Source organism: Trematosphaeria pertusa, assembly GCF_010094035.1.
Source record: "Trematosphaeria pertusa strain CBS 122368 unplaced genomic scaffold BU26scaffold_3, whole genome shotgun sequence".
NCBI classification, from domain to species: domain Eukaryota; kingdom Fungi; phylum Ascomycota; class Dothideomycetes; order Pleosporales; family Trematosphaeriaceae; genus Trematosphaeria; species Trematosphaeria pertusa.
The window spans coordinates 2,892,209-2,914,487 of record NW_022987214.1 but is presented as its reverse complement, the minus strand read 5'-3'; the positions used below and the strand labels follow the sequence as shown (position 1 = coordinate 2,914,487).

Genomic DNA, 22,279 nt, shown 5'->3' with positions numbered 1-22,279 from the left:
TTTCCGGTCGCACCGACTTGTGGACCCAGTCGACAGCGTGGGTGAAGGCTACAGCAGTTGCGGTTCGGCGAGCCAAGTCGATTCTGTCCAGTAATGAATGAGTCGGCTTGGCAGAGGTGATACAGAGCCCATGATCCAAAGAGGTAGCATAGCACTCAATGGCTACTCACCGGCCGTGTGCCGTTTCAGCTGCCCAGCCCACCCGCAGACACGACACTTGGCGAACAGAACAAAGGAATCTTAGCTGATGCTGCTTCTTCGCCCGACCGGCGGCTCTCTTTGGCGAGATACACCGTTCCTGGACCGCCTCGTATGCTATCTTAGACGTTCGCGTCTTCATCAACCTCTCCCCTCAGCCGTGAGCAATGTTTGGGCGCATCACAAAGCGAATACAGCGACTACAGCCTCGCACGCCACTGGAGTATCTCAAGAAGTAATGACAGTAGAAACGAACCGATCTCAGCAACACGCGAACAAGTCAGCGCGAGTTATGAGGTTGAAGTGGCATGAGGTTGGTGGCATGAGGTTGGCGTGGCTTGCCACCGTATAAAGATTTTTCTTTAGCGTTAGCCACATAAGAACACGTTGGCCTCTTAGCTAGAAGATACAGCGCCGGTGGAACGACAGGCAGCATCATGCTATATACAATCCACCCAGGCAGAAAAGGCAAGCCCCAGGCTAAGTATAAGGTAAGGAGATAGAAGTCCCGCGGAAACCGGCACGGATCTTTGGCGCGGTCTTTTCAGCCCCATCAGCCTTTCTTATCGCTTATCGGACCATGAATTTGAGAGTCCACGGCTGGCGGCGCTCCGGAATTGTCACCCTCATCTGCATGTTTCTCCTCACAGCCACCATGGTAGGCATTCTCGCAGGGTCCAAAAACTTCGCCGCAAACAAGGTCTGGGACGCGTACGCGGACAAATACGACGGCGACTCCAACAAGGTTATCTACGCTGGGACTTGTGATCGAACGACAGCTCTAAATATGGGCCTCCATCTGCTCATCAACGCCGTTTCTACACTGATGCTTGCATCAAGAAACTTCTTCATGCAAATCCTCTGCTCGCCGACTCGCAGCGACCTCGATGAAGCACACCGTAACCACAAGGTGCTGGAGATTGGCGTCCACTCACCGATGAACTTGCTTCGACTGCCGTTTCTACGCTCTCTTGGCTGGCTTCTGCTGGCATTTACGTCGCTGTCGCTGCATGTCGTGTTCAACAGCGTGGTTACGGAAACAAAAGCATCTACAAATCTACACCTCGTCATTGCTTCGGAAAGTTTCATCCAGGGCGGGAATTTCATAACCTTTGTAAATGCGCCACTCATGTGCGGCTCACCAGAGGCGGAAGACGACGGCTATATTCAAGAGAGCATACGGGAGACCCTGCTAAGCATTGCCGGCAACGCAAGCGGCTGGGATTACGTGGCAGTCTCAAAGTGCTACGAAAGGTATACCGATCCTTACCGCCCCGCCGTCGATTACCGCCACGTTGTCCTCATTGTTTCGAACCGGGACGACGAGAAAACTGTGGATTGGACGTTAGAAGACGACATATGCAGTGACGCTTCCCTGATTCCAGTGATTAATCGCGGCCGCGGACCGACTAGCATGCTCCTGAGAGAGGAACTTTGGAGAAGCTATAATGGAATTTCGAAGCGAATAGGCGATTACGTTGGGACGGGATTGCCGTCCATCAGAGAGTGGGAGGAGACGAGAGGCCTATTCGAGTACTACACCGGAGCGGATTTCGACCCCGCGACAGGCCACTTTACATTTGGGCTGGCCGGTTGGCAGCGCGAGTATGCGAACGTTAATCCGGGCTTAGAGCTGAAAGTGCGGTACTGTCTCTCCGAGCCGGTGGAGCTCCAATGCGAGATCCTCGTCATCGACATTTTTTTTATGGCGGTCACGATTGCCTGCGCTATCAAGTTCGCCCTGGCGTTAGCGATCCTAACGCTGCACGACAGATCGAACAGCTCGCTTGTCCTCCTGGGCGATGCCATACAATCTTTCCTCCGGAAGCCGGACGCATGCACGTCCGGGAAATGCCTATGGAGCAAAACGGACTTTACAAAACCTTCTCAAGAGAACGCAGATCCCCGGGCATTCCACAACGCTCCTAGAAGGTTAAGGGAGGCCGTGACTATGCGCATGTGGTGCGCTTCGTACATTTTTACCGTCGCGCTTTGCGGGATATGGATCGCCGTGCTCGTTCTCGCCGCGCAGCAGGTTCCCATGTACGTTTCTTCCGCACCCTTATGCGCTATTTCCATCATGCTGACTGTCCCAACAGTACAACCTCAAGGTTCGGAAGCGATGTCCGCAACGGCGTCGATACTCTTATCACACCCGACCACTATGTGGACTGGGGCCACCGTGCAGTCATAATTCCCCTCCTTTCCAGCACGCCCCAGCTCGCGCTCTCAATCTGGTACGTCGTCTACAACGATATTTTCATGCGCCTGTTCTCCGAGCAAGAATGGGCGTGCTTCGGTTCCCATTTTCACGCACTCCGAGTCACGGATCCAGCGGGGAAGCAGCGCGGTTCGTATCCTCTACAACTGTCTTACGCGTGGGCTTACCACTGCTGGTCGTTAGTGCCATGCTGCATTGGCTTCTCTCTAGCTCGATATACCCCATCTATCTTAAGGGGTACGACGCCGACATAGACTCGTCCGAGAAAAAGGAATGCATGGGTACATCAAGCATAGCAATGCTCATCACCTTGATTGTCTTCGTGCTGGCTTCGATGGCACCCATTATCGTCGCGAGGCGGAAAATGCTTGGCAACATGCCGCTGTATGGGAACAGCTCGGCTGTTATATCTGCAGCATGCCATAAGGCGGCAGATTTGGATGTAATTCTTCGATCATCCGACCCTGGTTTTAGCGGCGTGGGTATGGAGCTAGAAGTGCTGAAATGGGGAGTGCTGAAATGGGGAGTGCTGCAACGGAGAGATACACAAAGCAACTTTCCACAAATTGGGCATCTGGGGTTCGGAGCGGAAAGGGATGTTGTGGGAGGTCCAGAGAAAGGTGAGTTATATATGTGATAGACATTGCAGAGGAATTTACTTGTTAGATTCCGGGTTAATACCATGCTCTATTAGAGACCCATAAGAGAGGAAGAATAACCTTAAGTGTAAATAGTAAGTACTAAGACCGAGGTAAAGGAATGTTACCCTATGCAGCTGCGACAATTCCTTGCTTCTATCATTCCGAATGTGCATTCCTAGCCGTCTCAGGTGAAAGCTGAGAGTTGTGTGTGACTTGGCAAACAACAGCCCAGAGGGCGTAGGAGAAACGTGGACTAATTCTTTAGCATCTGGTATCTGAAAATATCTTGGTCAGAGCATTTTCTTCATCGCCAGCCTTAGCAACATTATCGGAAACCACGTCACATTCGAGCAACATTCGCACCTCCCCTTCGCCACTCCGAATCCAAGTTTTCAAGATGTCTCACACAACCCCGAAACGCTCCACCAGCAAACCAACTCCACGGATATGCACGGCCCAGTCAACAGCGATTGGATCTGCGCCTTCTGCAGGTACCAGAACGGGGACATGCTTATCGATGCTGGTGCTGCGGAAGATAGCCCCTGGAATGCATCCCGGGCAACTGTATCAGGAGCCGGTGAGTCCAAACAATGGTTGCATTGACAGCGATAATGGCTAATGATGGTTGTAGGGAGCTAGGAAAAGCAGATGGTTCCGGTAATTACTGCATTCTTTGCGAGTGGGTGGAAGGAAGGAAGGAAGTGGCCATTCGCATGCTATTATTCGTTAGCATTGAAATTGAAATGTAGTCATGATTCAATATGCACAGTGTGATGTGGTTATGCCACTACGGTACTTTCAAGTCTTCCTAACTGGCCAGCTTCAGCACCGACTCCACTGGTTTGGTGCAAGGGATAGCATTTGTCTAGTCGCATGCTGGGATACCAGGTTTTGTCGCTTTTGTCGCAGTAACAGCAAAACACACCGCCCTCGACTTCCAGTGGCTCTGAACCTTAGTTCCCATTCCCAGCCCTAACAATAATATTGGTTCTTCTGCGACCAATTCCTTCGCTGCGGAGACGTTATTATCTGCCCTGCCATCGCGAATTCTCGAGCAACGGAGTTTGGGCCACCCTCGGCGCTTGTTGGCTCGATCGGTAGTATCTTCTTCTCAGTTTTTGATAGATTCCACAATGCCTTTGGGGCTGCGACAGACCGCCGCACGGAGGTAGCAAGCGGCATCGCCGTCGTCGCAAGATCGACTCGATAGATGGCCTCTGCTTCTGCGTGCTCGAAGACGCATAATCGATGGAAGATCGGGCAGGCGCTAGAACATGAAATGAACAAGTACTCGCGAGGCTGGTGCTGGAAGAACTTTCTCAGCTAGCCCACGGCGCGGAGTAGCCTCCATCCAACGGGAACGTGACGGGCTCGCTCCCAAAGTTCACCGGATCGCCCCAGAAACCCTGATCTTTCATTAGCTACATTTCGAACACTACGCGAAGACAACTTACGAAATCGAACTCCGGCATTTCATTGTTATTCTGCCCGTCACCGACAATATTTGTGAAGTTCAGATCATCCCAATTGAACTGCGTCTGATCGGCCTGCAAAGGTTGCAATGCCGGAACCACGTGCGGCTGCGGATGCACCGGCTGCTCGACCAATGGCTCTGAAGACGTCGCTATCGCGTACGAGGGTATCTGGTTCATGTAGGTTGTGGGCAGATCCACGTTGTTGGCATCTGTCATAGGAACACTGGTGGGCATCTGGGGCGGCGGGCTTGTGTAACTGCTTGAACTCTCTGATGGGTCGCCACTGTCGATGATGCGTTCTCCGACGACCTTGTCAATCATGCTCTTGACCGCTTGCCAGGCTTTGGTGTGGTTATGTTCTTTCAGCAGCCTTGATAACTGTAGTGCTCGTAAGGCGCGTTCACGGTCCGGGGCTTCGAAGAGAGGGTTCCGGAGTTCCGAGAGGACGTGCATGATGGCCTGGAAGGCAGCATGACCACCTAGCATGGGTTAGCTAACAGAGCTATGACGAATCGAGTTACCAACCTATGTGCCACTGGAATCGGGCCGCGTCAATGTCCACAGTTGCTCCATTGAGGGTCTCGATGCAGTTTAGCGACTTCTCGAATATACTGTGCCGGTGTGTCAGCTACGAGATGTGCACGAATTGAGTCAAAGTCTACTTACGATTTGCGAATGTCGCTGGAAAACACAACGTCCCGGTACGCCCGCGGCATCCGAAGCCAGAACAGAAGATAGCACCTCCACTCCAACAGTGATGCCAGACCGAGACAGAGCCTCTGCGTGGGTATTTGCGGGTTACAGAAGCGTAAATACTTCCGATGGTTCTCTTCATGCATTTCGTTGACCAATTTCTTGATTTGCTCAAAGATGCCCTGGAGCTCCTGTGCTGGATCGGGGCCGGTAGTTCCATGCAAACCCGACTCCAGCATACGCCTCTCCAAGCGATACGTGCTCTTTACTATGCCTCTTAGTGCACGCATCCCAACAAACCGGACGAGCTGGAAGGTCATGCTGGTAAACCTTTGCTCGTCGTAAGGGTTGGGCCCGGGACTCCCACCTTGGATAAGTTCTTCATCTTCGATATTGCGCGGCATCATGGTCGTGTAATCGTCTTCGGATATGCTCGGCTCTTGTCCTCTGCATTCGGCGGCTCGAAATTCGAGATGGCAGACCTGATGCCAGGCCCGCCGCCGCAACTCGATGGTCACGGCATCCCAGGACCCGGAGGGGAATAGGGACGGGTCGCGATGGAGGCCTTGATTGAGTGCGATCCGAATGGCGATGCCGAGTAGTGCCCACGCTTTACCCATATCCTCCTCTCTCGTTATACAAGTCAGCCATAAGATAAATCCTTGAAATATCTCAAGGCTTGATGTCGTTAGATAATTCTCTCGTGCAAGCCCAATTTCAACTCCTAGCTCAAAGCGGGCTAGGAGGTCGTCCTTGCTCTGACCGAATTTGTTCTCAACAACCGTAGGCGGCAGCGAATTGATTGCGGAGTAGAAGACAGCGAAAGCTAGTGGTTGAGTCTCCTTGCAATAGAACGGAAGCTTGCGTAATAACGTCGGCTTGTGCGTAATCCTTACCATCGGATCCACGTGAGAGAAATAGACTTCGAGTAGTGCATCGCGGTGTTCCTGGGATTCTGGGAGGAGCGATTCTAGGGTCACTCCAATCTTCGCCCGGCCTAACGAAAGGAAATGTATTAGGTTGTTTTTGGTGGCCACGTCCTTGTCTCCCCCTTCGTCCGTTTTGTCCCCTAGAAGCGCTTTTATGTCTTGGAGCTATCGTCTGAATTAGCACGACCTTGTTCATGAAGTTGGGTATCCGATCGTCTTTGGAGTTCCACCTTTGACTAGCATGGAACTGCACATACCTCTTCAGCTAGCAGCGCATAATGCAACGAGGACACAAATTGCGACTGCCCTCCATCCAACAACAGCGTCCCATCGTGGTTATCGCAAGACATGCCCGCACTCTGGCTTGTTTGACTATTCGTACTCGGCGTGAGCTGGCTGTCTGGTTCCTCCCTCCTAGGCTCCTCCTCCCGACGCCCAGAAAGCGGCGGTTGCACTGCGTGACCCGAGACCGCCTTCTCTAGCAGTAATTCAAGACGATCTAACCGCGACTGGACGTCGCTGTTCCGCGGCATCTTCCCGTTCCCGGCGAGCATGGGTTTCGAGACTCTGCCCACGCCGCTCGCTCCAAGCCCTGGGTCCGTCGCATAAGTGCACACATGGCTTCCGCGCGCGCAGGCACCGCAGATGGGATGGGCGTGATCGCAGCGCACTTTTCTCCTTCGACATGTGAGGCATGAGGATATGATGCGTTGGCGTCCGCCGGTTGGCTTCCCCGCTGAACTCGGGGACTGCGACGATGAGGTCGGTTTGGAGTCGACCATTCTTTCCACCCCGGCCGCGAGCAGAGTCGGATACGAGACGATTCGAGGTTGTAGTCGACCGCCGAGGTTGTGCGCGGCTTGCGGAAAGTGGAGGCGGTGTCTTATCGGTATCGCCACGTGCGGCGCCTTCCCCGTTTTGGGTTAGCCAAGGAGGGTCGGAGGACTTTGCGGACGATGGCACGGTGGTTCGCTTTCCACACAACGGCGCCGACGGAATAACTCTCGTCAAACGTACCGTCTACAAGTATGCTAGGGGGAATGGAGGGTGTGATTCATCACAAGCAGGTCGGCTTAAGATACAGGGCAACTTTGTCGTCTTAAGGCACTGGCTAACCTCGGCATGCAATGACAAAGCACCACATGCATGAGTAAGCATAAAATCCTCCAGCTTTCCTAGCTTCGAACGTCATTTTGTCATTCTGTCACTCTTCTTTTTTCGATATCTTGCAATTATGCAGCCATCTTGAAGAACGTTCCATTCCACGTCTGCACCACCGCCTCCGCGACCAGTCTATTGATCGCCTATCGCAAGTCAGCCTACACAGTCGAATGATCATAAAACGGAAAACCTACCAGTCCGGGATGGTAATCATTAAACCATAGACACGTCTTCCCATCCGAGTTATAGCACGTCGCGTCCTTGCTGCCATATTTGGTCGGATTACTCAGCGCGGCATTGAAGGGCGCCTGCGTATCCACGACCACGCCTCGTATTCCTTTATTCGCAGCTGTAAAATTGCTCAGTCGCGACGCGAGCATGCCGTTGTACGTCTTGATGACGCCGGCTTCGAGGTCCTGCGCTTGTTTCTGCTGATTAAGCATCATGGGCGACTTGTTGATCGCTGTACCTGCATCAGTCTTCCTCTTCCACTGCCTGAGTACGTCAACAGGAGCGCTTACGAGGCACGTTGAGAAGAGCAAAATTCCTCGCGCCGGCATTGTACAGGATCTGCACCTGTCCGAAATAACTATCCATGATCTTTGGCAACAGCGTCTGGACATCCTCCTGATAGTACGAGTTCCCGACATCATTCACACCCAACCAGATCGCGAAGAGCGAGTTTTCTGCCGTCCAAGGAGCGTACGACGGATGGCTCGCAATGCTACTGCTAAACTGTCCCACCTGGTCGATGAAGCTCTTCACCGTCGACTGGTACGGCTTGACGAGCGAGGCATTCACGGTCGCGCCGCCGTATGCGAAGTTATACGAGTACAGGAGACTGGCGTTGTACTCTTTCGCCAGATAGCCGACCCAGTTAGCTCCTCCAGACGCGGTCCAACCTGGATACGCGGGGTTGCCGAGTGGGTTGGAGGCGGAGGGCTTAGTGGAGGTCACGTCGAAGCCGGTTTGGCTGTAGGAATCTCCGCTGAATATTTGTTAATTTTGATCGCGTACCAAGGAATAGGGACTTACAATGAGACTAGGTAGTTCACCGCATGAGCGACCCCCGTCCAGCCGATTAGAGCGACCGCAAGCGCAGCCTTGGAAGAAGTACAGATTCCCATCATCTTGCTTGCATATTCCGTCTAGGTTCCCTTTCGCACGCAAGATTCCCTTCGCTTCTTTTTAAACCTGGGGAGGTCCTCACCTCATTAACGTAGAACTTCGACATTTCGACAGTGTTTTTCATTTTCAAGACGGAAGAATCGAGCTACACGGAAGATCTCGCTCCTTATGAAGGCAGCCCAATCCGGAAAGAGGCTCAATATAAGCTTAATCCATCCCGCTCTACTCCTGCGCCATTGGTCTCGCTTGATGCATTTACCAGGATCCTGCATTATTTCTGGAACTCCATTCCGAGAACAAAAGACATAGAAGGGGATGAATATTTCCATCCCCATGTTAGCTAAGGAGATGTTTGCAGATTATCGCGCGGACTCTAGGCGATGCACTTCTTCATTGGCGATGACCAGAGTCGAATGACCATATTCGATGCAACACATGCTCGGTCCGTGAGCACGGTATTCCGAAACCTCCGAGCGAACCACTTCGAGTTGATGCTTGAAAGACAAATTTCCACGTGGCAGGTCAGCCACGGGCCACAGTCCCGCGTACTTCCGCTCTGATCTCCTAGTCGATCTCGTGAGTTCTCAAGCCATCAGTGGAATCCTACAATCGCAGAATACCCTCGAACGCGGAAGCTGCGGGTGCCCATGCATGACGCTTTTCGCAGACTTAGTCCTTATGTCAGATTCACGTGGAAGCGGGGGTGTCGGCCGAGTACTGTAAGAACCCTGACAGCTAGCTGGAAACGGGCAGCGCAGGAAACCAACATTGATTTAAGGCTCGCTAGCTTTCGAGGAGATTGCTTTACGAACGAGGAGTAGCCGATGTGGCCTCCCTTCATTCTTTCATTCTTTCATCCTCAAACCCTCACCGATGCCAGAATTCTTCATTCGTCCGAGAATGCTAGCTTCGGAGTTTAGGCCCCTAAACACTCGGCTATAAGTCTCCGTAGCCAACACCAACTGGCCAAGGATACAGTTTCGGCCGTTATCAGATCCCTTTTGTGGAACTCCACCATTTGGAAGGGGTTTCCAAATCACGGTGTTGCGGAGTTAGGACGAATTCCTGGGTGGAGCGAAGTAGAGCACCAGGACAATCAGCAGTGCGCTTACGCCAGCACATACCACATGGGGTCGCCTTAAGTCTGGCGGGACAATCCGCTAACCACCCACTAACGATTAATTTCGCGCTTCTTTGATTTTATGGGACGCGCTGGTTTGCGGCGCAGCTGTATTGGGGGACGGCGATTGGGTTAGCTGGACGACGGTACTCGCATCGGCCGGACGAAACAATGCAAGGGCGGGTAAGAGGAAAGCTACATCCCAGCAATGCAGCTTCATGTCTCCTGTATGCGGGGTTGCTGACAGCAGCAACATTTGGCATGGAGCACGGTACTCTCAGAAGTCGTTGCCGCAGAAATGTTGAGACATCATTGGGCGGTGCATAGCAGAGCGCGGCTTCAGGCGACCATGCCGCAACGGCGTAAGTGAGGGTATAAAAGCAAGCTTAATCTCTCAATGCCCACTCTCCTCATCTGGCTTCTCATCTGCAGGGTCAATACAAATCCAGCAATCGAGGAAAAAGGAAGTCCGCAAAATGCATACCCAGCTCTTTATCAACAACGAGGTACTCTCTCCATCTCGCACCTTGCCTCCTAACGGGGTAAGGAATGTCGTCGAAGCTATCACTAACTGGGAGAGTAGTATGTCGACGCCAAATCCGGCGAGACGCTCACCATCTACTCCCCGCACGATGAATCGCTCGTAGCAGACAACATCCAGGTCGCGGGCCAAGCAGATGTTGATGCCGCCGTCGCCGCTGCCCGCGCAGCTTTCAAGGGCGAGTGGTCGACTTGGAGCCCCACGCAGAGAACGAAGGTGATGCTCAAGTTTGCCGATTTGGTGGATGAGCACGTGAAGGAGCTGGCGCCATGGGAGGCTAAGTGCATGGGCCAGCCAGTGGGTGTCACGGAGTCGCTGTATGGCATGCTGAGTAGCTGCTTCCGATGTGAGACTCTCATCGCCTTTGGGGACAGCTGGAGAGCTAATAAGACAAGACTATGCTGGATGGACTGATAAGATTGCTGGCGAGCAGTTCCCGGCGCATGATGGTGTGTACAAAGTATGTGCTGCTTTCGAAACAGGTCCACACAAACGCGCTAACCTGCTTGCAGATCGTCCAGTATGACCCCATCGGCGTGTGCGCTGGAATCGGTGCCTGGAACGGATCGCCCATCTTCTTTGGCTTCAAGGTTGCCGCTGCTGTTGCCGTCGGCTGCACCACCATCTACAAGGGCTCTGAGAAATCCCCCATCGGGATTATCCAGTTCGGAGAGTTGGTCAAGGAGGCTGGCTTCCCTCCAGGCGTCATCAACATCGTTAGCGGTGATGGAAAGACCGGCGCAATGCTGGCCAGCCACATGGACATCAACAAGGTTTCCTTCACCGGATCCGTCTTCGCCGGAAAGAAGGTCCAAGAACTTGCTGCCAAGAGGTGAGTTCGGATACATGACCCTTACGACGATGGTACTCACTCCCATCCAGCAATCTAAAGCGCGTCGTCCTCGAGCTCGGCGGAAAGTCACCCAGTCTAATCTTCGCCGATGCAGACATCGAAAACGCCCTCACACACCACAGCCAGAACTTCCTCTTCAACACCGGCCAGGCCTGCATCGCCGCATCCCGGACCTTTGTGCACGAGGACATCGCGCCGAAATTCATCGAGCAGCTGAAGGCCCGCTTCGAGCAGTTTTCGCACGCGACAGGCTCGCCCATGGACCCGAAGACGTTCCTCGGGCCGTTGGCCGACGGCAAGCAGTTCGAGCGCGTCATGTCGTTCCTCGATATTGGCAAGAAGGAGGCGGAGCTCATTACCGGTGGAACGCGCCATGGCAAGAACGGGTTTTACGTTGAGCCGACTATTTTCCTGAATCCGAAGGACGATGCGCGGATCTATCGCGAGGAGATCTTTGGACCTGTTATCACGATTCGGACGTTCAAGACGGAGGAGGAAGCTATCGAGCTGGCCAACGATACCAGCTACGGACTGTCATGTGAGTATTACTGAGAATACGGTACAGGTAGTATGCTGACTATATTCTTTAGCTTGCATCTTCACGGCATCCACGAGTCGCGCCCTTCGCATTGCCAAGAAGCTGGATGCCGGCATGGTTAATATCAACACCTCGCAGGCCTTCGGTATGGAGGCGCCGTTTGGTGGCTACAAGCAGTCCGGTCTTGGTAGGGAGGGCGGTCGTCAAGGTCTGATGCATTATGTCGAGGCGAAGACCATCTGCATCAAGTAGGTTTTCCAACCAAGAGACTCTTACGACAGGTACTAAAAATCAATAGCATGGGCGTGTAAGCCGGCTTCCGGATGAGAGACGTAAACGCGTAACTGAGAGAGTAGGCAATAGAGGAAGGAAGGAAGGAACAGCAGCCAGACTGAGGAAAAAACCGAGAAAAAGGACGTCCAGATTTATTTTGACGGAAATGTGTGAGTGCACACCAGAATAGCTCCTATCCGAAATGAAGGGTGATTTCCTACGGGTTAGCTTCGAAGGCGTATGAATTCATCAATTCTACCCCCACCTCATCCTCCATCCCCCTACCCTTGCCCTAATAAGCATAAAACACATCTTCACCCGCACCATCCCTTCTTAATCTCTTTTTGGTCCACACTATCCAAGCCTTCAAAACTCACGCACTCGCAATCGTCAAGAACGCAAAGCACGCGTTACTGCTCATCGCAATAATACACTTTGGCCCATCGCTCTGAGGATAAAGGCAGGGCGTGTAGAAGAAAGAAGCTACGGAAACTACGTTGATGATTGAGAGCGAGGAGGCTTTCTTCTCAGGCGCTTAGCCAAGGGTGGCGGAACCCTAGCCTAGGATTACTGAGCTCACCGCGTGACACCTGTTTGGGGGTCAGATGGGTCTTATATTCGGCCGAGGTGTAGAAGGGAGGGAGGTGATAGCGAGTTGAGAGTAGTGCCAAGTTCGTTCGTTGAACTTGCCGGACGAGATGCTAATTGAGATTCCAACGATGCCGGTCACAAGCGATGGGTGAGCTATGAGGACGAGAGTGATAATAGTGCTGAAGCCGAGGGACCCGACAACTGTAGGGAAGAACTACTTATCTGTCAGAAGTCATTGCCAAACCCGCGGGATCCTGGGACAGGTGCCTGATTGAAACTTTGTCGCGCTCGGATGCGTGTTCTGCATAGAAGCCATCAAATACAACAGCAGGTCTTTAAAAGCTTCCAGGAAGCCTGCTTGCGCGCTCTTGCTCGCCTCCAGGCCTACCGTATCTCGCTGGATCCGGCCATGCGCTAGTTGGCGCTGCTCTTCGGTGAGCCAGCGTGTGGTAAGTGACATGTGTGGGAGCAAGAAAATGGCTACGATTGCCACTCAGAAAGTGATGACACCCTCCAAAATGGATAGCCACTGCCATCCGTGTATGCCATGTTTGCAGTCGAGTGTACCGAAAGTTTGAAGCAATCAAGCCAGCGAAACTGACAGCAAAAGTATTTCCAGCATAGAGAATCGACACTCACGTAGCAGTTTCCTTCCTCGTATAGAAGGGACTGAGGCTGTAGAGCGCACGGGCATAGAAAGGCGCCTCGACAATTCTGAGGAAGAAACGCACGACAACAAGTCCAGCGTAGTCCTTTACGAGCGCAGCGAGCGTGGCCACTGTTGCCCCGGACATCCCCCAGAGACCTGCGCTCCGCAATCCCGCCTCAGTCGAGCAAAGTAATCCTGCCGTAGATGCAGAGTCAATGGTAAAGCGGCCGGTATTGAGCAAGGTGGCGTTCACCCCTCACGGAGCGGGCGGTGGTAGTCCAGACACTAGAACAGAGCCCACTCCGCGAGAAACAACACGGTTCCAGCCGGCGCGGCTCAGAGAACGGGAGGAGTTGCAGCGTGGAGAATGTTGTGGTCGGTGGGTGGAGAGGGCGAGTTGTGGAAAGATGGCTTGTGGACGCTTGAATCATCCATGGCGGGGATCCATGGGTGAGTAGAAGCGCTAACCGAAATCGGATACACTAGTGAATAATGCTGGGGGCGCTCTTTCCTTGCCAACGAGTCCACAACAGATCTCGTCACCTTCATCTATCTCGTCTAAAAGCTATATTCTGACCTTCTTGCTTAAACCCACGTTCACTGATGGAACGCCATGTCCGATCCAGTGTCCCTGACAAACAAACGTTGCCGAAGGCTGGATGCGCTGGATGCGCTGGATCCAGCGGATACAGGTGGAACAAGGCGTCCAGGAGGCGGAGGGCGTTTCTGCAGACCATGGGTCAGGGACGAGCCACCTTTGGCACGAGCCCCGGGAGCTATTTCGTACAGGCTCCCCAAAGTACCGTGACTGGAGAGAGGGATCGTCCAGGCACGAGTCACATAGAGACCACTGAGAGCGACGCTGCGCTAAGAGAAGACGGCCAGCTCCCAGGTGCGTCAAGGTGGCTTTAGCGTCCTAGCGAAGTCCTGTCTGTATGGACTATGGAAGGAGGCGATTGCTTCAGCTTTCAAGATCTTCTGGTCTGGAGCCAAAGCTATTTCGACACTGGCATCCGGCATTCCCATTCCTCCATCTCTCATTGCCGCCGTGTCCGTCCTCGAACCATATCTCGTCAATTCTTCAACCGCGCCCGTCTCTGCTCATCAGAAGCCGGCGACATACTCTTCCATCCTCGATCTCCGTCGTCTTGGGCTGTTAGAGCTCAACGCCGCAAGAGCTTCTAGCTCATGCTGGCTTGACCGATACGTTCCCGTTGATGCTCGGGACCCGGACCAGTAAATCGTCCAAAGCAATCCGAAGAGCACAAGCTCTGTTTCCAGAAGAGGGTGTTCAAGCGAAGATATGTAGCCGGAAGGGATACTCTATAATCGATCTCGCGAGTACAGGTCCAGCGTTCGGGAGGTTATGGCTGGCTAACAGATGATGCGTCCGGATATAACTCTGTCCGCTCCTACGTCGTCAATCTCTCCAACGGAACATACAACGGGTGTTCCGGTGTGGCGGGTACACCCAACGAAGCAATATGGCATACTCTTGTACAGTGCACAGGCGAAGAGACATAGCAATTCCAGATCCGTCGCATGTGAAATATCCGGAGGGAACATTCACAGCTAGTCTCCGTTAAGGCGGGCTTGGCGGCGTCGGGAGGCGGAGGTGCCATGAGCCGGTACATGGTGCGATAAGGCGAGAAGCGGGACTGCGGTAATAATGGCCCCATGAAGACGGGGAGAGCGTGGATCTCAGCGTACCTCCAACACACCTCTTCCTTTGAGATTCATCTCCTCGAACCATACAGTACACCTAGCCCTCTCCGCACTCCACGCCGCCGCCAACATGCTCCTTGAGGGGTCATCCGCCAGCCCGATTGACAGTCGTGGTCAGTCCGGTGACGAATGTCGCACGCATCACTGAGCCATGGATGAGCTCAAAGTGAGCAAGATCAAGGACTTTATGGGGTGACGACAGGGGTCTTCAGCCGGAGGCGTTCTCGAACCATGGTTCCCCATGCAGCTGCAGACTGCCCGTTTCTCACGGCAGCGCCTCGTCGAAGCTTCACAACAAACATTGTTTCGATAGATAGTTTCGGAATGGGCATCGGATGAATTGTTTGCGGCTATGTCGCACGTTGATGAGACTCGGATCGCACAGGCCCTATCTAGCCCAATCAAGACCGGATAAACCTCAAGTCCGATCGCTCCTGGCTGCAGCAAACCACGCCCGTCACACGTCAGTGGTTCCCACAGCCCGCCCGCTTCCTCTGAGTGGCCCGCGCAACCGCCATGGCTTCTCCAACCACGGCCTAAGGCTGCCCTGGCCTGCCACGGCCTGCAGAGGACGAGCGCGCCGTCTGCCATGTCGCTCGCAGCCTCATAATGAGGGGCCCTTCCCTCCAAAAGCTATTTCTCTCCCCCTTAAGGGACTCCACCAGCTCTCCGAGGGGCTGTGCGGCCCTGCACTGAATGCCTAAGAGCTGAGCTGACCTCACAGCACGAGGAAGCCCGACAGCTCACCGCTTGACGATTGCATATATTCCGGCGCAGCATGTTGGCCTGGTCATGACGGAACACGATCCTGGTGCGCTTGCGTCCGAACGTACACACGGTCTGAAGATAGCGACTGATTGAGCCAGCCGTGCGAAACTCGACCCTCAACGCCCTCCGGCTGTCCTGCCCCTCCGCCGAAGTCCTCGACCCGCCCTCCGACCCATCTCCGAGTCCAATGGAGAATCCCTTCATAGATGCCGACGCAGAATGGTCAGATGAGGAGGTGTTAATACCCAAGAACCGGAGGAAGATGCATTATGTGCCGCCGACCGTGACAGTAACGGCAAGCCTATCTACGGCGGAGTCCACCTCGTCTGGATCGAATTCGCCCAGTCCGAACCGTTTGTCGGTCAATGGATCACCCCTCATACCGCCGAAATCACCCTCGCGGCCGGATATACGGCCGGGAAGCAGTCAGGAGGATCTGGTCCAGCGCTTCTACCAGGTAACGAGGGAGCGGGATGCGCTGCGAAAAGAGCTGCAGAGGAAGTCAATGGGACCACATGGGATTCCGGCCCGGGCGTCAGTCGTATACAAGTCGGATGAGAAAACGCTGATTGAGGAGCTACAAGCGTTGCGTTACGAGATCCGCCTTTGGACTGAAGAGTATTTTAGCGGGCCGCCGTCTTCACGGAGCAAGCGACCGCACGTCCACAGAGCGAAGGAACTATTCGGCTCGTTAACGGACAATTACAACGTGTATCTGAAGCACAACCGGGACCGGCCGCTTTTGATTCAAGCGTACATATGGTCGAAGTTGCAGCAGCGAATTTTTAGCACTCTGAACAAGGGCTGTGGTTATGTCTGGGCTGGGAAACTGGGCGACAGGAAATTGCGCCCGTTGAACGATACACTACGAAAAGGTACGTCTCCTTTCACCCCCCCTGCTTCCTTTTCCTTTATATTAAAATAGACCAGCCGTTAGAAACGAAGAGCAAGCCGAGGAATACCACCACTGGCGCGCCATGACCGTGAACCTCCTAGTCCCGCAAGTCGACGGCAAATGGTGCCCCACCTTCGACGCCGCCCCCGTCCTAAAGCGGATCTCCCGCTTCTGCAGCCGCCTACGGCGCAAATTACGCCCTTGGTCCACCTCCTCTCTCCGCCTCGGAAAAGAGCAACTCTACACCATCGTATCCGCTGCCGTGGCCCTGGACCTAAAAATGAAGCGTCAACGCGCTGACTACCGCTTCGTAACGTTCACCGGGGGGAAACCCGACCAGTTTTGGGGCTATGGATTCTACGATAGCGAGATGGAGGACATTGATGAGGAAGAGGAGGGGAAGGCGAGACGGGTGGAGTTGAGTCTTGCGCCAGCGCTGGAGAGGTGCGGGAATGCGAATGGGCACGTTTTTGATCAGAATTTCATTCTGGTCAAGGCGGATGTTAGTTGTAAGAGGCTAGATCGGAAAAGAGCGGGTGGGAGGCCAGGGAGGAGGCATGGGATACGGAGTGTGATGAATATATGGCATCGGTAGCTTGGCTCAAGACGGGCTTGAATTAATATCACGCTTAGCATCGACATTAGATCCAGCCTTCCATCCCATCGCCGCCCTCACGGTGTAGAATTCTCCGGATAGAACGACGTGAGTAACGGCCAACCTGGAGGCCTTTACAGACGCATAAAATGCCAATAAGCATGCACGACGAGCCCTTAAATCCGGAGAATACCCTACCACAAGAGCCTCGCTCCGCTCATCCTCGGAACTGAACACGAACGAACGGCTTGGATTATCAACCAGGGACCATCGATGCTCTGGGCAACTATCCTATCGACACACTACTCTTCTACCAACGACTCTTGCACCTACCATTCAGAGGCTGGGACTCGCGATTAGGCCCAGTACCCCTTCTTCGCCTCCCTCTCCGCCCACGTCTTGAAATCAATCCCCTTCCTCCCAACCACATCCTCAAAGCCATCAACAAACTTCGCCTCCTCCCCCGCCTTCACCTTCGTCTCCAGAAACGGCAAGAAATGCGCAAACATCGGTTTGACGCCCACCTTAGTATACTGCTCCACCATCTCCTCCTGGCTCCTGCGCACATGCCTGATCTCCCTACCCAACACGCCGGAAAATATCCTAGCGACCTCATCGTGGCTGAGCAGCTGCGGGCCCAGCAGTATGTGGTCTTTATTGTCGAGCCTAGCGGGATCGGACAGGAAGACGGAGGCCGCAGCGGCGATGTCGTCGGCGGAGATGAAGGGCATTTTTCCGTCGCCGGCGGTGGAGTAGAAAGCCGATTCTGACTTGATCGTGGCGACGTGCTGCATCTCGGAGAAGTTCTCCATGAACCACGTAGGGCGCAGCACGGCGTACGACACCCCCTTCGCAGCCACCAGCGCGTCGAGATAGGACCACACGGTCCCGACGTACGGCCCGCCTTTCTCTGTCGCGGACGTCCCGGCTAGTAGGACGAAGTGCAGCACGCCGTGAGAGACGGCGTGGTCGATGAAGGCGTTCAGGTGGGGTGCCGGTTCGGTGGTGTCCGGGGCGACGAGGTAGATGCCGGTTATGTCTGCGGCGGAGGCGAAGGGGTTGGGGTAGGTGGATGGGTCCGTCAGGTCGAGTTTGGTGGAGGGATGGTTGTCGGGCAGCGAGGAGCGCCGGGTGGCGATTAGGTAGTGGAGGGAGGCGGCGCGGAGTTGCTGCGCGAGGCGGAGGGAGGTTTTGCCTGTGCTGCCGGTGACGAGGATGGTCATTGTGGATAGACAGATGCACTGTTATATTGCGGTCTGATAAAAGATGCCGATGCTTGTTGTTGCTGCGTTGAGGTGCTTTGCTTTGCTAGAACTAGAGCTAGAATACCTGCGCTATTAAGACATTTTCTTCGTCCAGCCTCCCTCCCTACGCCTTATACTCCTCCCTCCGGATATCTCGCTGTCTACTCTCCTCCGGCGGGCCCTGGAGTTAACAAGTCGCTTTTCCCCCGTACATTGCCTGTCTTACACGAGTGACCTTCTTCCAGCTTGAGGCGTGCCGTGCCTGACAAATGCATGGAGGGGACGAAGGTGCGGATACGTCGGTCCTCCGGGCGAAATCCGAGGCGTCCGGGAGTAAACGACGAGTAGGTAGTTTGGGTTATAGGGCGTTGGGAAGTAGTGAGGGTGGAGATAGTAGTCCAGGGCAGGAATTTGGGTTTGAAGGTTGGGGGAGTGTCACGTGCGTGAGGGGAATTGGAATTGGTAAGCTGGTCGGATAGTTCCGCGAGGGAGTGGGAAGTTTGTGTAGGGCTGTGGTGTACGAGGTCACGGGTCGGTATTCCGAGATGATGTCTGTTTGTTTTGAGGGCTCTACTCCAGGCCCGAAGCTTGAGGATGGACCTGGATAACAGCAACTTAGCCAGGGGAAGAGTAGTCTCGGGTCCATCTCCTCATGATGTCGCTGTTGACGTGTCGGCTGGTTTCATCAGGGGGACAACGCAGGCTCGAAGATATACATGGATGAAAATACTGATGAAACAGAAAGTGGACGTCTATTTTGGCTTAGCGTACACGTGATCGCGCGACAACGTGTCCCACCTGAGCAGGCAGCTACCCCGCTCCAGCGATAAAACGAGTTCTCCAACACCACCACAGAAGAGGCAAACTTTTTGAGCCCTTCGAACCACCTACCCATCATGGGCACTCGAGGCTTCTACGTGTTCAAGTGGCGTGGCAGATTCTACGCCTACTACAACCGCAAGTAAGTCGCATACGTTCGAACGAGGGCTTTCCTCTACCACCGGGAGATTTTCCTGAATCGCTAACCAACTGTGGCAGCGACTCTTACCCTAGCGGCCTAGGAAAGGCGCTATTACGACCCGTACCTCTCGACAACCCCGAGGCATATCGCGAATGGCTTGAACAGACCCGGGAGATCTTTTCACAGATAGAAGCTATCCTGGAGCGCCACATCTTCTCGGTTCCTATCGAGACAATCCTGAGTCGAGACGAGCTGCCATCGCTTCCATGCTTGGGCGTGGAGGGTCTGGCGTACATTCCGGATTACTTTGAGGTCCTGAGCGACGGACTGTACGTGCTGTCGTGCGGACACGGCAACGAAACTGACATGTGCACAGCTACGATGAATGGATTTATGTCATCGACTTGGACAAGGAGCGTCTTATCGTCAACGGGTGCTGCTATTTCCACCTGGCCGAAATAACCCCCAGCTGGCAGGACTTGTTGCCCGAAGCGAGGAAATACTTCTTCGGCGAGCTCGACCGTGATGCAATACACTCGTCCATCGCAGAGGACGAAGCTCCGGCATCCGTGCTAGACTACGACCCGTCGGTCAAGTACCAGCAACTGAACCCCTCCATCATCGAGCCGAAGCGTATCTCGCAGCTCAATCGCAAGCCGCACTTCGTCATGTGCAAGCGCCTGTTCGAGGTCCTGGTCAAGAAGTACAACGATCCGATGACTGCCACGAACGACACCGTAACAGACAAGAGCGACTTCCTCTTCCGAGAGTTGATCTTCGCCATGCTGTGCCTCGCGTCCTGCTCGACCGATCTAGTCCGTCTGGTATCGGGTCGCCATATCATACACAAATCGGGGTGGCGCTTCGCTGGCATCTTGAAGGATCCCCAACCCGAGTTTACGGCCTCGATCTTCCAAGGCTTTCATCTTCCAGACAAGCAGGCTGGAAGCGCGCCGAAGACGGACTGCTACTGGCTGTCCGGCGTCTTGGTCTACCTAGTGCTGGAGCTTGGTACCGAAGCGCTAGTACAAGATGCGATAATCGACGTAGCCCAGCGGGGTAGGTCAGAAGGCCGCGAGGAATTCAGCGCGATCATAGTCTCGGTCGATCGTGCTGTGCTGGTTAGAGTGCTGGACGGGGCTGTGCAGCATACGAGGAGGCTGAGGCTGATCCATAGAGAGTTGCGACAGAGGGGTTTCGGGAACGAAGAGAGTCGCTCCTCGATCGATTTAGACAAGCTCGTATACAACAGCGAGGGAAAGTATCCTCCGCTTAAGGGTGATAGTGACTATGAGGAAGCCGACCGCGGTAACGCGGAGGAAGCACCAAGCGCCGGAAACGCTGAGGACGGGTCTAACCATGGAGACCGTGATGAAGAAGCCGAGGGCGATAAATTGGAGAAAGCACCGAGCGCCGAAAATGCTGAGGATGAATCGAGCGAGGGTAAGCTGAATGAGGATAAACTGGACGAGGATAACTGCAATGAGGGATCAGGTGGAGGCAACGCTGGGGGAGAAACACCCGAGCAGGGGCAATCTGTTCCCGAGGTAAGGGATATGGAACCATGTCTAGGGACTCATCTTGACATTTGCACAGGTTCAAGACACCCCCCAGAAGGAGATCGACTGGTATGATCCGACGTCTGACCAATCTGGCACATTCGACGCGATTGCCCATCTTTTCGAGGCACAGATTTGCCGATCGTAAGGCTATTTCCTATCGCTCCCTGTTGCAATGGTACTAATGAGACTTGCATCAGTCTAAAGCCTTCGACAGGCGGCAATCACGGACGACTGCCGAACGAGATCTATCGCAGAATAGTCGATTATGTGGACGAGACCACCCAGCGAGCATGCCTCCTCGTATCTCGGGCGTTTCGAGACTACGCGTCCGATGTCCTCTATCTTAGCGATGGGCTTAAGGGTGTCGCCGTTCCTAATGCGGACCCGGAATGGTATCATCCCAGCGTGGGAGCCCTAGGTCCATTCAATCCAAAGCCGCACAAGTGGCGAAACCCGAATCCCTGGGGATGGGGCCGAAGGCAAATCAGCGTCCCGATACAGTGGTTCCCCGTCATCGGTCACGCGGACGGGACAGCGAGCTATACGCCAGAAATCTCCCTGTGGTTCGATTCCCTCTCCGATCCCGACGGCGAAATCAGCCGCGATGACCCCGACGGAAACCTGGGAGTCTATGATGATAACTTCCACGACCGACTAGACAAGTTGTTCAGACAGCATCGCGACACTGAAGGAACCCCTGACCATGTAAACCCAGACAAAGAAGCTTGGTGGTATGTCTTCGAGGTGTCCAACCCGAAGGAGCACACGACGGAGCAGCTAGCGTGTCTGTACTCCGCCGCCCTTTTCCACCACCTTCGGATTATCGGCTGCACGAACAAGCACTATAGCAACTACATGTTCGAACGGATCTTGGGCAGCAGCAGTCCGTGGGAACGAGCGCGAAGCATCTGGGCTAATGTAGCGAAGAGAAAGCTCGAGTACAAGCAGGGTGATCGCTCCGTAGTTCGACCATATTGCTATACATTCATCAAGCAAAGCGGAGAGGATACTCCTGAAGGCTGGGCTCGCGCCGAACATGAAGCTAAGGCAAGGGCGTCTCAGGCCTATCTACAAGGAGAATATGAACTATGGATGGCTCAGTTCGAAGCGCAGTAAGTAATACCTTCTAGTACCGCAAGCCGACGTCATACTGATGCTAATCCCTCATGTAGTGAGACATGCAAGGACTTTGCGCTCCTCGTCATCATCGGTGCAAAGATGAAGCTCTTTCAAATCCACCTCGCCGCGCCCCTAGGCGTTCCGCTAGCGAAGGACACGAGCGTCAATCCAGAAGACCTGCGGCGGCTCAGGTACATCCACTGGAATGCGAAAGAGCTGGACCTGTGGGAGCAGCTCGGACTGGATATTCAGGGCTTCAAGAGCAAGATTGAGTGGAAACCTTGGGGCGAAATGACATCGAGTGATGGCAACAAGTCTGATCCGGGATATGGCAGTACAAGCGCTCCGTGGGATGTTCTTGAGGTGGAGCATCGCCCGCGGATTGAGGAGGCTGTGGGG

At 54.1% G+C, this 22,279-nt stretch overlaps 10 protein-coding genes across 10 annotated transcripts; 5 read left to right on the top strand and 5 right to left on the bottom strand.

The window, feature by feature from the left end:
• Positions 1–664: 664 nt before the first annotated feature.
• On the top strand, positions 665–2,874 carry BU26DRAFT_230808 (uncharacterized protein). The gene is made up of 3 exons (XM_033820871.1): positions 665–2,241; positions 2,298–2,548; positions 2,603–2,874. The coding sequence occupies exons 1-3, from the start codon at positions 779–781 to the stop codon at positions 2,671–2,673; spliced, it is 1,785 nt and encodes a 594-aa protein (XP_033688857.1). The 5' UTR covers positions 665–778; the 3' UTR covers positions 2,674–2,874.
• Positions 2,875–4,207: 1,333 nt separating this feature from the next.
• Positions 4,208–7,214, bottom strand: BU26DRAFT_230788 (uncharacterized protein). Its single transcript, XM_033820869.1, has 5 exons — positions 6,415–7,214; positions 5,202–6,322; positions 5,061–5,146; positions 4,515–5,014; positions 4,208–4,466 (listed from the first exon to the last, which is right to left on the bottom strand). The coding sequence occupies exons 1-5, from the start codon at positions 6,937–6,939 to the stop codon at positions 4,380–4,382; spliced, it is 2,319 nt and encodes a 772-aa protein (XP_033688856.1). The 5' UTR covers positions 6,940–7,214; the 3' UTR covers positions 4,208–4,379.
• Positions 7,215–7,368: 154 nt separating this feature from the next.
• BU26DRAFT_548217 (carbohydrate esterase family 16 protein) lies at positions 7,369–8,801 on the bottom strand. The gene is made up of 4 exons (XM_033831927.1): positions 8,354–8,801; positions 7,840–8,306; positions 7,513–7,781; positions 7,369–7,461 (listed from the first exon to the last, which is right to left on the bottom strand). The coding sequence occupies exons 1-4, from the start codon at positions 8,446–8,448 to the stop codon at positions 7,390–7,392; spliced, it is 903 nt and encodes a 300-aa protein (XP_033688855.1). The 5' UTR covers positions 8,449–8,801; the 3' UTR covers positions 7,369–7,389.
• Positions 8,802–9,932: 1,131 nt separating this feature from the next.
• BU26DRAFT_230706 (putative aldehyde dehydrogenase) lies at positions 9,933–11,910 on the top strand. Its single transcript, XM_033820866.1, has 7 exons — positions 9,933–10,072; positions 10,150–10,453; positions 10,503–10,567; positions 10,620–10,939; positions 10,990–11,498; positions 11,551–11,746; positions 11,797–11,910. Exons 1-7 carry the CDS (start codon positions 10,043–10,045, stop codon positions 11,807–11,809), a joined length of 1,437 nt encoding a protein of 478 aa, XP_033688854.1. The 5' UTR covers positions 9,933–10,042; the 3' UTR covers positions 11,810–11,910.
• Positions 11,911–12,336: 426 nt separating this feature from the next.
• BU26DRAFT_230697 (uncharacterized protein) lies at positions 12,337–12,909 on the bottom strand. The gene is made up of 2 exons (XM_033820865.1): positions 12,630–12,909; positions 12,337–12,576 (listed from the first exon to the last, which is right to left on the bottom strand). The coding sequence occupies exons 1-2, from the start codon at positions 12,820–12,822 to the stop codon at positions 12,473–12,475; spliced, it is 297 nt and encodes a 98-aa protein (XP_033688853.1). The 5' UTR covers positions 12,823–12,909; the 3' UTR covers positions 12,337–12,472.
• Positions 12,910–13,624: 715 nt separating this feature from the next.
• BU26DRAFT_501968 (uncharacterized protein) lies at positions 13,625–14,251 on the top strand (the record flags this gene model as incomplete). Its single annotated transcript, XM_033826604.1, has 2 exons — positions 13,625–13,810; positions 13,985–14,251. The coding sequence occupies 2 exons, from the start codon at positions 13,625–13,627 to the stop codon at positions 14,249–14,251; spliced, it is 453 nt and encodes a 150-aa protein (XP_033688852.1).
• A 532-nt stretch (positions 14,252–14,783) lies between these two features.
• Positions 14,784–15,509, bottom strand: BU26DRAFT_230693 (uncharacterized protein). The gene has a single exon (XM_033820864.1). It carries the CDS (start codon positions 15,325–15,327, stop codon positions 14,878–14,880), a length of 450 nt encoding a protein of 149 aa, XP_033688851.1. The 5' UTR covers positions 15,328–15,509; the 3' UTR covers positions 14,784–14,877.
• BU26DRAFT_230716 (uncharacterized protein) lies at positions 15,429–17,172 on the top strand. Its single transcript, XM_033820867.1, has 3 exons — positions 15,429–15,547; positions 15,603–16,379; positions 16,435–17,172. The coding sequence occupies exons 1-3, from the start codon at positions 15,529–15,531 to the stop codon at positions 16,992–16,994; spliced, it is 1,356 nt and encodes a 451-aa protein (XP_033688850.1). The 5' UTR covers positions 15,429–15,528; the 3' UTR covers positions 16,995–17,172.
• On the bottom strand, positions 16,919–18,308 carry BU26DRAFT_230736 (NAD(P)-binding protein). Its single transcript, XM_033820868.1, has one exon. It carries the CDS (start codon positions 18,215–18,217, stop codon positions 17,351–17,353), a length of 867 nt encoding a protein of 288 aa, XP_033688849.1. The 5' UTR covers positions 18,218–18,308; the 3' UTR covers positions 16,919–17,350.
• A 770-nt stretch (positions 18,309–19,078) lies between these two features.
• On the top strand, positions 19,079–21,318 carry BU26DRAFT_230676 (uncharacterized protein). Its single transcript, XM_033820863.1, has 5 exons — positions 19,079–19,199; positions 19,277–19,528; positions 19,576–20,746; positions 20,796–20,902; positions 20,966–21,318. Exons 1-5 carry the CDS (start codon positions 19,135–19,137, stop codon positions 21,018–21,020), a joined length of 1,650 nt encoding a protein of 549 aa, XP_033688848.1. The 5' UTR covers positions 19,079–19,134; the 3' UTR covers positions 21,021–21,318.
• The last annotated feature ends 961 nt before the right edge of the window (positions 21,319–22,279 follow it).